Here is a 12,134-nt window from a genome sequence, read left to right on the forward strand (position 1 = left end):
GTTTTCTTGGCCACTGGCCTCCTAAGATATTGTTTTTATCTTGTTTGGGGTGGAATGCTACTTATTTATTTATTTAAATATTTTAAATATTATTTATTTATTTATTTATATAACAGTATTTTAAACTATTCTTGGTCACTAGCCTCTGAAGATATTGTTTTTATCTTGTTTGGGGTGAAATGCCATTTTTATTTATTTATTTATTTTTTATATACACAAGTATATGTAGTATTTATTTATGTAGTTTTTTATTTATTTAACAGTATTTTTAGCTGACTCTTCTTGGTTATTGGTCGCATAAGATATTCTTTCCATCTTGTTTGGAGCAGAATGTTAAGTATTTATTTATTTATTTATTTATTATAATTGTTAATTTTCTTAACATTCATTACTAATCTATTGCACAACCACTAAAAAAAATGTGTATTCAATTTAACTGAGTAGAATAATTTAATGGACATTTGAGAAATTAAAATAATTCCAAGAAAAGTACAAGCAACAAAAACATTTCTATCTAAAATCGAATTTTTTTAGTTGATTTAAATAGCACAATAACCACATTTAAGTGTAAATCACATCAAAAAGTGTTCACGGCAAATTGAAAACCAAAAGCGTGAACTAACTTGCAGTCTACCTGCTCCTGTCAGCGTTTCTTTTTTTCTACTTAATTACTGACCAACACTGTGATGTTTTTCAGTCACCTTTAGAAAAAGAGGCCAAACTCGTTTCTCATTTCTCTCCTTTCTTCATCATCCTCTTTTTTTTCTTCCTCGCCCTTTGTTCGATCGGTCTCGCTGAAGCCGGGCCTGGAGGCTAAACAGGTGGGAGGCCGTGATGACATTGCTCTCATACCTGTGCTCACCTTTTTCTTTCCTTCTGACATTCTTTTTGAACCCCTTCCCCCTATCACACCCATTCCCATGTTTGTCATCGCAAACCGAAATCACAGCAGGGGGTTTATTAACGATAAACGTGTCAGGGTGATTATCACCGGCCGCAAAGAACGGCTTAATAGGTGGTGTGGGTAGCAGCGGGTCGGGCAGAGAAATGCAATATGATAATTAAAGCCTAAACCTCCTGAGCTGATGCTTTTCCCCCTCTGTTTCTTTTTTAATATCACTTTACACGTTTAATAGGTTCTCAAATCGGCTTCTCTTTTGAAGTGGAAGAAGTATGAGTGGCAGAGTTTCTCAGGGTGCTCCACTATCAGTGATGGAATTCAAGCAGTGCCAAAATGGGTGTGTGTGTACATGTCTGTGTGTGTGTGTGTGTGTGTTAACGACGCTTCATGTCAAAACCTAAAACTCTTACACACAGCATTCCCGATCGCTCTGTCCTCCAGCTATACTGGCACTGATGTCTTCTCCTCTAACCCTATAAATCAGTGCTTATGTCACCTGACTGTAGACGTTAAGCAAAGCGCAGGAAACTGAACACCTTTTCGAGGTCTTGACACACAGTCCTTTGCTTTCAACAGCAAAGGACAGATGACTGATAAGTGAACTTTAGACTTTATCAATCTTGCATAGGGTACTATTTGATATGCACATTTTCACATGGTGATGTTTTATTTGCACAGCGCACAATTGCACACATAATGTCTATAAACTGCACCATTTAGGCTTACCCCTTTAGTTTACTGTCCTTTGTTATATGTTCTTATATTCTTATAATATAAATCATATAATCTGGTACTACATCAATGTGTTTTTGTGTGATGTTTGTGAATTGCTGCTGTAACACTGCAATTTCCCTTCAGAGATAAATAAAGTAATCAATCAATCAACAGACCAAGCTCTAATATCAACAATCTCAGGGCAAAATGGTGAAAATAACCCTAAAAATGTAAAATAATCTGTTTAAACTCAGGGTCGTGGGGGTACTGGAGCCTATCCCAGCATTTTTTGCTGATTGCATTGTATTCCCTCTTTAATTATAGTCCATGGGTTACACAAACAGATCCAAATTTAAATGAATCGTATCTTAAATACAACATATCTGTAAATATAAATTAATAAGAGCTAGTAGATTCAAGTCTAGTCTCATTCATTTATATAATTATTTATTTATTTATTTATTAATTTTTTAAATATTGATTGATTTATTTAAATAATAAATAATTTATTTATTTATTTATTTTTTAAATATTTATTTTTTTATTTAAATAATAAATAATTTTTTTATTTATTAATTTTTTAATATTTATTTATTTATTTAAATAATAACTAATTCATTCATTCATTCATTTTTAACCGTAGTTTTTTTGCTGACTTGTCTTGGGCATTGGTCCCTTAAGATTTAGTTTTCATCTTGTTTGGGGTAGGATGTTTATCTATTTATTTAACATTCATTCTGGGTTTCCTCCGGGTGCTCCGGTTACCTCCTACAGTCCAAAGACATGCAGGCAGGTTAACTGGATATACTAAAATTGCCCCTAGGTGTGAATGTGTATGTAAATGTGTGTGATTGTGTTTGCCCTGTGATGGAATGACCTGTCCAGGGTGTGTCCTTCCTTTAGCCCAGTGAAATAGACCCACCACGACCTGGAACGCCCCACCTGGGGATCATTCCCAGGACCCATATGAAATTACATATTAATACATATATAAGATATAATCTATCATGTGAGGCAACACGCACCAAAACACTTAGATTTTTTAGATCTTAAAAACAAAAGTGAGCAGAAGGAAGTGACTAGATAACAAGGATAACACAGTGTTCAGCCAACAGCTCACAAAAAGCAAGAAGAGTGTGAAAAAGAACAACAAAACTCCTGCTGTCAGGTCTGAGTCTCCGCCCGGCCAAGAGAGGGAGGACGAGATCCAGAGACCACACGGTCCATGTCATCCAAATAAGCTGCAGGTAACCTCTAACATGCAGTTAGTTAGAGCTTCGGCAAAATGATGAGCTATCATTCAGTCACTATTGATGTGCTCCGGTTAATCATGTTGCCATATGTCAGGGCTGTAAATAAATTGGTTAAATGTTTCCTGTGGCAGACGGCACTCTAAGGTTAATTTGCTGTAATTGGCGATCAATCTAGTTAAATCAGAGCTGGTCTGGTGCGAGTGTGTCGGGTCTGGTGGCAGAGATACTCTACATCATGTTTGGCATGTGACATCATCTGAGGAGCGCGGTGAAATTGTGGCCTTGTCCGTGGGGAGGGAGGTGGCAGTCCGGAAAAAGCTTGAAACCAAAACAAAAGAGACACACACTACAAACTTCACTTGCCATGTCTCAGACTTAGGGTGAGCATACACAGAAGTAATATAAAGAAATAAAAAATAAATAAATAAATAAATAAAATAAATAAATAAATAAAGTGTTTATTTATTTATTATTGTTGTTTTAATAATCATTGGGGGTTTTTATGGAATTGATTTTTATATTTAATATTATATTATTTTATTAGTTTTATCCACTTAATTTTACTATCTAGTGAAGCAACTAACAGCAGCAACCAAATGCTTAAAATAATTTGTTTGTTTATTAGAATTTTAACGTCATGTTTTACACTTCGGTTACATTCATGACAGAAACGGTAGTTACTCATTACACAAGATTCATCAGTTCACAAGGTTACTGTATATCGAACACAGTCATGGACAATTTAGTGTCTACAGTTCACCTCACTTGCACGTCTTTGGACTGTGGGAGGAAACCGGAGCACCCAGAGGAAACCCACCGGGAGAACAATCTCCACACAGAAAGGACCCGGACCTCCCCACCTGGGGATCGAACCCAGGACCTTCTTGCTGTGAGGTGACAGTGCTACCCGGTTAGCCACCATGCCGTCCCGCTTAAAAGTGATAAAACAGTCTTCTACACTGCAGTAGATAAACACCCACACTTTAAACTTAACTAGCCATGCCTCAGACTTATTGTGAGTAATAAATAAATAAATAATATAAATAATAATAAGCCCCAGAGTTTTTTTTTGTACTTTTTACAATGGATATTGTCTCAAACTTAAATAATAAAAATAAAAGAAAATAAATAATAGTAACAACAACAACAATAATTTCAATAATTTCCTTCGGGATAAATAAAGTATCTATCTATCTATCTATCTATCTATCTATCTATCTATCTATCTATCTATCTATCTATCTATCTATCTATCTATCCATCTATCCATCTATCCATCTATCCATCTATCCATCTATCTATCTATCTATCTATCTATCTATCTATCTATCTATCTATCTATCTATCTATCTATCCAACTATCTATCTATCTAATCTATCTATCTATCTATCTTTGTTATAATAATAATAATAATAATAATAATAATAATAATAATAATAATAACAATAATAATAACAATAATATATAATAATAATAATATAATAATAATAATAATAATAATAATAATCTGATTTCTTATACAAATAATTTCAAATCCTCATGCAAAAAAAAAATACAAAATATTTTTATATATGTTTTAAATAATCACTGGGATATATTTTTATGAAAAACCCAGCTGACAGTTTTATCATCGTAATCTTACTAACTGATGCAACTCTAACAGCAACAACCAAATGCTTGATACACTAGACATCTAAGTTTTACATAGCTGTGGATGGAAACTTTACCAGCCATGTCTCAGACAATGTGAAAATAAATAAATAATACATTAATAATAATAATAATAATAATAATAACAAACAACAACAATGATAACAATAATAACAACAACAACAACAAAACAACAACAACAACAACAATAATAATAATAATAATAATAATAATAATAATAATAATAATAATAATAATAATAATAATTTGCCCATCTGATTTATTTTATTTTTCACTTTAGATCTTTTTTTCCCCCTTCTTTAAATAATAATTGGAGTGGGTTTTTTTTAATGAAAGTATTAATGTATTAACTAAAATGTTTTTAGTGGAAATATTATCATCATAATCTTACTAACTTGTGAGGCAACTCTTAGCTGCAACAGTTGAAACCAAATGCTTGACATACTGATCATCAGTCTTTAACATTGCTTGGAATTGTGGAGGAATTTTGGACTCCTAGGCTTTCAAAAACTGACTGTTTAAGATTCTGCCACAGTATTATAATAGCTAATATAATAGTATTATAAGAACTTTAACTAGGTCACTTAAAACCTAAAAACTACATTTTGTTTGTGTTCCTTTTCTAATAAAGAGTAGTAACTGATTTTTAATTCATTTATTTATTTTCTTTACAGATCCCAATCCGCAGGGGCTTGGAAATGCCGAAATCTACAGAGCAATATGTTGTTTAAGTCTAAATATAATTAAACTGCTCGAGCTATCTCATGTTACCTTTTAGACTGTCATGTTCTATTCTCTGAGCAGTACTTGAAATGTCAGTAATGTTTTTGTACTGTATTACACGTTAACCTCTGGTCTTGCATGCCTCATTCCAACCAGCCCACAGGGGCAGAGCTGCTTTTAAATAAGACCGAGCAGTTTGTCTCACGATATGTGTAAAGATTACTGCCTCAGAAAGCTTTGAGCTTAATCCTGGACATTAAAAGTCATATTTTTATTCATCTTATTTAACTGGAACATGAATTTGCTGGCCAGGGGTTTTCTCTGGACTATTTTTGATGATGCATTAAGTCTGCAGTTGCATCTAACACGGTGGGTAATGGGGTCCTTCACCTGAGTGTGTGTGTGTGTGTGTGTGTGTGTGTGTGTGGAGGATTAATCCGGTTAGGTGTGGTGTTAGAGAGAGCGTAGCCTCCAGGCTGGTCTCTGAAACCAGGCAGCTTAAGAAGCAGTAAGGAGATGTGGTGGCTGTAGCCGTCGTTACAGAAATTAGATGGATCAGGAGGTAAATGCAACCGGCTTTTATTTGATCCCATCGAAGTTGGGACAGCATGGAAAATGCAAATAATAAAACCATTCTTCCATTTCGCCTTTGGTCCGGACCACAGAGCGTCTGTTTTTTCCAAAAAAGACCTGGAATGCTGATTCATCTGACCACAATACATGTTTCCACTGTGCGATGGTCCATCCTAGATGCCTCCGAGCCCAGAGAAGTCGACGCCGCTTCTGGACATGGTTAACATAAGGCTTCTTTTTTGCACAGTAAAGTTTTAAGTGGCATTTGTGCATGTAACTCTGTATTGTAGTGCTCGACAAAGGTTCGCCAAAGTAATCCCTCACCCATGTGGTTATATCAGCTATTGTTGAGTGGAGGTTCTTGATGCAGTGCCGTCTAAGGGATCAAAGATCACAGGCGTTCAGCTTAAGCTTGCGCTCTTGGCCTTTACGCACTGACATTCCTACTGATTTCTTGAATCATTAAGTGATATTATGCACTGTAGAGGGAGAACTATTCAAATCCCTTCCAATCTTTCTTTGAGGTACATTGTTTTTAAACATTTCAAACATTTTCTCACACATTTGTTGACAAACTGGATATCCAATCATCAAAAACTCAGCCTTTCCTGGATGCTGCTTTTGTACCAAACTATGATTATAATCACCTGTTGACATCACCTGTTTGGAATCACATCATTATTTAGATTTTTCACCTCATTACTAGCCCTAAACGATAAGGCTGAACATTTTGAATTTAAGGGTAACATTTAGTTTAAGGGTACAAATTTCTCCACAAAGGGCATCGAGTTTAGATAGAGTCCTCGTATAATTACTGCATGGGTCACTACTTCTGCAGACTGATGTCAAAACTCAACACTGATCTGAGAACAGATGAAGGGCGAGAGAGGCAGAGGGGATATAGAGAGAATTATGGGGGAGGAATAGGGCTTTGCTGTTAGACCCATCCTGTCATCTAGACTGATACACAGTTCATTCGGAATGACACTGACCTTGAGTTACCTTTCTGTAAAAGACAGAAAAGCAGCAATGGATATGTTGAAATGGCATAACAGCATTACAGTCCAGACGGACTATAGGAGGCATTTGTTTTTAGCTTTTTTTTTTAGCTGTGATTCTACATTTTGCAGGGGGCAGTGTGCTTATATGTTAGCAACAATCCTGCTAATAAAATAATAAAATCAAATAATAATAAACGACAAGTCAATGGCACTTCATTTCACCTACCAGTGGTGGAGTCTCACAGAGAGCCATTAAACATTGTGTGTGGGGGCACATGTACATTTCATGTGACTGTATTCTACGCTGCTACACTGCTCTGCTCCTCAACTGTATGTGGCTGTGTTCACTGCTGCTACAGTGCTAAGTTGCAAGCCTCTTTCAAAAACTTGATATGATGATAATGAGCGGCAGCAATAAAACCCTGTGGACCTCCCACCCTCAGACACTGCCAGTGACTGGCCAGGTCGATAGTGGGCTAGCTTAATGGTTCACTCTTCACCTTTTTTTTTTTTTACATTTAAAGTGCACAAATAAATAAATAAATAAATAAATAAATAAATAAATAAATAAATAAATAAATAAATAAATAAATAAATAAATAAATAAATGAGTCAATTGGTCAGGTCAATAGGTTCAAAATTAAAATAATAAAAATATTAATATAACAAATTTAAATAAATAAATAAAATTAGTTAATTGTGAGAAGGTTCAATAGTAAAATAAATAAAATAAATAAAAAAAATAAAATAAGTGAATTGGTCGGAAGGTTCAATATTGAAAGAATGAAAGAAAGAAAGAAAGAAAGAAAGAGAGAGAGGGAGGGAGGGAGGGAGGAAGAGAGAGAGAGAGGGAGGGAGGGAGGGAGGGAGAAAGAAAGAAAGAAAGAAAGAAAGAAAGAAAGAAAGAAAGAAAGAAAGAAAGAAAGAAAGAAAGAAAGAAAGAAAGAAAGAAAGAAAGAAAGAAAGAAAGAAAGAAAGAAAGAAAGAAAGAAAGAAAGAAAGAAAGAAAGAAAGAAAGAAGGAAAGAAGGAAAGAAAGAAAGAAAGAAAGAAAGAAAGAAGGAAAGAAGAAAGAAAGAAAGAAAGAAAGAAAGAAAGAAAGAAAGAAAGAAAGAAGGAAAGAAGGAAAGAAAGAAAGAAAGAAAGAAAGAAGGAAAGAAGGAAAGAAAGAAAGAAAGACAAAGAAAGAAAGAAAGAAAGAAAGAAAGAAAGAAAGAAGGAAAGAAAGAAAGAAAGAAAGAAAGAAAGAAAGAAAGAAAGAAAGAAAGAAAGAAAGAAAGAAAGAAAGAAAGAAAGAAAGAAAGAAAGAAAGAAAGAAAGAAAGAAAGAAAGAAAGAAAGAAAGAAAGAAGAAAGAAAGAAAGAAAGAAAGAAAGAAAGAAAGAAAGAAAGAAAGAAAGAAAGAAAGAAAGAAAGAAGGAAAGAAAGAAAGAAAGAAAGAAAGAAAGAAAGAAAGAAAGAAGGAAAGAAAGGTACAGGTTTTGGAGCCCTGCACAGTCTGATTTTTTGAACAGTCCAATCCTTGCTTCTTGATATCGTCTGTGTGAGGTTTGTTTTGTAAGCCAGGAGGTGGATTGGTTGCTTTGCATAGTCCCTTGGGGTCAATACATTGCCTTTTTTAAGGTATATTTCTGCTTCCAAGATAAGCCCTGAACCACTGTGACCAGTGACATTTTAGAACATTTCTCAGTCCATGATAAATATTCCAGAAGCATCCATGTTTGTGCAACCAGACAGCAGATTTTTTTTTTATATCTGTGGTCATGTTCCAGCACCCCGGGGTCAGAAAACATGTTCCAGCGTTGTTGAGGTAGCCGTATAGTCCTGACTTTTATCATTACAGGATTCGCCTCCATCAGTGTCTCACTGTGATTCTAGGTTACGGCCCGGACTGTCTACTGTCTGCCGTTACACACGAGCGCTTCAGACACTCGCCTAACGCCCGTCTTCCATCCCAGCATGCATTGCACCGAGGCCATAGGTCCAGCTCCAGCGATCCTCGGCGTGAGAGCATTAAGAAGAGACAGACAGAGGCTCGGTGCTGGGATAACCCTCTCTCCTCCGCTGGCCTCCGAGCGAAGCCGCTCAGAGCTCTACCCAAATGGCCAAATGGGTATGTAATGTGCTTCATGCTCAGCCATGGTCATCTGCAGAGGAAATTTCTCTTGATGGATGATGTGTGGTTCAAGAACTCCTGCTGGTTTCAGAAAGACCTCTTTACTGCACCAATGATGTACCTTTCATTTACCAGAAACAACAGGATCTGCAGTAAAAGCTTTAAATGTGTTGCTTTAAAAGTTCTCTCAGTTTTACACTTCTGTATGCTCACGTGGAACATTTCTCACGTCCTACTGGGTTTTGTTAAACAAGGTTTTAGAGCTTTTATGCTGTAAGCCGATGCTCATTTAGGAAACCAGGAAACCTCAGGAAGCCTTATAAAACACAACCACCCAGTGTTTCCATTGGCTATAAGTGAAACCATTTCATTTTGTAATTACCTGTGTGAAGCTGAAAACGTCCACACTGATTTTGAGAACATACTTTTTTGTATAGAGGATAGAGGGTTCAATGTGACATGGTTTGATGGGTAACCACTAATCACCTTTAGATGGAAATGGTATACTGTACAGTTTAAATTGCTCTATTACAGTCAGGGTTGCATCCAAAATTAAAAGTTAGAATAACACTATGCAAAGTAAAAGCCAAATGTCAACAACATTACAAATTACAAAATCACTAATAACTGTTTCTGTTCCAACTTTAAAAAAAAGAGGCTTTTAAAACACTGGTATTGAGTTTCATAATGCTGAGCAGGTAAAACATCTCACATCTTGTGCATGATTGTTTATGATAATAATCCTCAATGGTTATTCATGCCTAAGGAAACTCCAACCGCTGATAAGCAAATGAGTTATTTTCATAACTGTTATTGAAATATCAGTTTGAATTATTGCAGACAGAATTCAATATTAAAATTTTGTAACCTTGTAATGAACTTTTTTACCTTATGTACAGAGTTCATGGGATTAGCTTTATAATGTGAATTAATAATGCAGGTATGAATCAGTGAGCCTAATAATAATAATAATAATAATAGTAATAATAATAATAATATTAATAATAATAATAATAATAATGATAATAATAATAAAATAATAATAATAAAAAAATAATAATTATAATAACAATAATAATCATAATAATAACAATAATAATCATAATAATAACAATAATAACAATAATAATCATAATAATAACAATAATAATAATAGTAATAACAATAATTACAAAAACAACAATAATAATAATAACAATAATAATAATAACAACAACAATAATAATCATAATATTAACAATATTAATAACAGTAATAATAACAACAACAACAACAACAACAATAATAATAATAATAATAAAAACAATAACAATAACAATAACAAAATAACAACAACAATAATAATAATAATAACAATAATAATAACAACATTATCAGTAGAAACAGGGTCTGTGTGGGCAGACTGACTATCTAAAAAAGGCAGAGAGCTCAGACAATGCCACAGCTGGGTAGAAGAGATGCACAAGGCGATAGTATGGCGATCTCATTTAAGTTCAATTCATACATTGTGTCTATGCATGTGTGTGTGTGTGTGTGTGGCTCCCCCCTTGGTTGTTATGCCCTCAGGTCACTACTTACCTCTGATTAGCGGCAATCTGCTGACCAGCTCGGGATGAATTATACATAGACACACCTACAGACCTGGGAATGCTCCGTGTGTTTGTGTGTGTGTTGACAGTTTACCACTGTAAAGTTCCTGTAGGAAAGAAATTCATTTTAATTGTGATGTAATAGTGAATTATGAAAAAAAAAAAAACTCAACAGCATCAATGTGTGTGTGCATACAGTTTGCATTATTTCAAGGTGTAATACACATTTGTAGATATGTGCATGCAGTGTGTGTGTGTGTGTGTGTGTGTGTGTGCACGTGTTTGAAGGCGAGAGGTCTGACGGTATAGCAGATGGAGCTCCCTAAGGCTATAACTTTAAAGCCTGACTCTCCAAAGGCCAGCAGCATTTTCATCACAATAGGTCCTTAATATTCATCACTTTCCCCCTATACACACACACACACACACACACACACAAACTCACAGCAGCCACTTGGGCTCCTACAGAGGCCCCAAACAGTAAGACAGAAACAGATAGGAAAGAAATTTACCACCTCATCAGCATCCAAATCCAACCAAAACAGTCTTGCTGTGTCCTGGAGCTTAGACGTTACTTTGCAGAGGGTTTTAGGTTCTTATTTGTTGGATATTTGTACATAAACATGTGAAAATGATCAAAATGTTTAAAAACAATTAACCTCAAAGAAAAATTGGAAGGGATTTGCATATTTCTCCCTCTACAGTGCATAATATCATTAAACAATTCAAAGAATTGAGAGGAATTTCAGTGCGTAAAGGTCAAGGATGCAAGCTTAAGCTGAACACCTGTGATCTTCCATCCCTCAGATGGCACTGCATCAACAACCGACACTCAACAATAGCTGATATAACCACATGGGTGAGGGATTACTTTGGCAAACATTTGTCAAGCGCCACAATACAGAGTTACTGCACAAATACCACTTGAAACTTCACTGTGCAAAAAAGAAGCCTTATGTTAACCATGTCCAGAAGCAGCATCAACTTCTCTGTGCTTGGAGGCATCTAGGATGGACCATCACACAGTGGAAACTATTCATCTATTGTGATCAGATGAATCAGCATTCCAGGTCTTTTTTGGAAAAAATTGACGCTGTGCGCTCAGGACCAAAGACGAAAAGGACCATCCAGACTGTTATCAGGAACAAGTCCAAACGCCAGGGTCTGTCATAGTATGGGGTTGTGTCAGCGCCTTTGGCAAAGGTCATTTGCACTTCTGTGATGGCAGCATTAATGCAGAAAAGTTGAGATCTTAGAGCAACATGTGCTGCCTATATGACGTCATCTTTTCCAGGGACGTCCATGTATTTTTCAACAAGACGATGCAAAACCACATGCTGCACACATTACAAAGACATGGCTGTGGAAGAACAGGGTACGGGTACTGGACCGGCCTGCCTGCAGTACTGATCTGTCCCCAATACAGAATGTGTGGAGAATTTTGAAAGGAAAAATGCGACAACGACGACCCCCGTACTGTTACACATCTTCAGACGTGTTTGCAGGAAGAATGAGACAAAATAAAAGCTGAAACACTAAATCACTTGGTCTCCTCGGTGCCAAAACGTCTTTTAAGTGTGGTGAAAAGGAATGG

General features: G+C 35.5%; 1 protein-coding gene across 1 annotated transcript in view; it reads left to right on the forward strand.

Annotated features, from left to right (window-relative positions):
* LOC134300780 (uncharacterized) overlaps window positions 1–12,134 on the forward strand; it is a 67,208-nt gene that overhangs the window by 19,538 nt on the left and 35,536 nt on the right. The window contains exon 2 of the mRNA XM_062985203.1: window positions 8,679–8,948. Within this exon, the coding sequence (XP_062841273.1) occupies window positions 8,679–8,948 (270 nt within the window). The remainder of the gene's footprint in view (window positions 1–8,678; window positions 8,949–12,134) is intronic.

The sequence above is a fragment of the Trichomycterus rosablanca genome, chromosome 23 (genome assembly GCF_030014385.1).
Source record: "Trichomycterus rosablanca isolate fTriRos1 chromosome 23, fTriRos1.hap1, whole genome shotgun sequence".
Taxonomy (NCBI): Eukaryota; Metazoa; Chordata; class Actinopteri; order Siluriformes; family Trichomycteridae; genus Trichomycterus; species Trichomycterus rosablanca.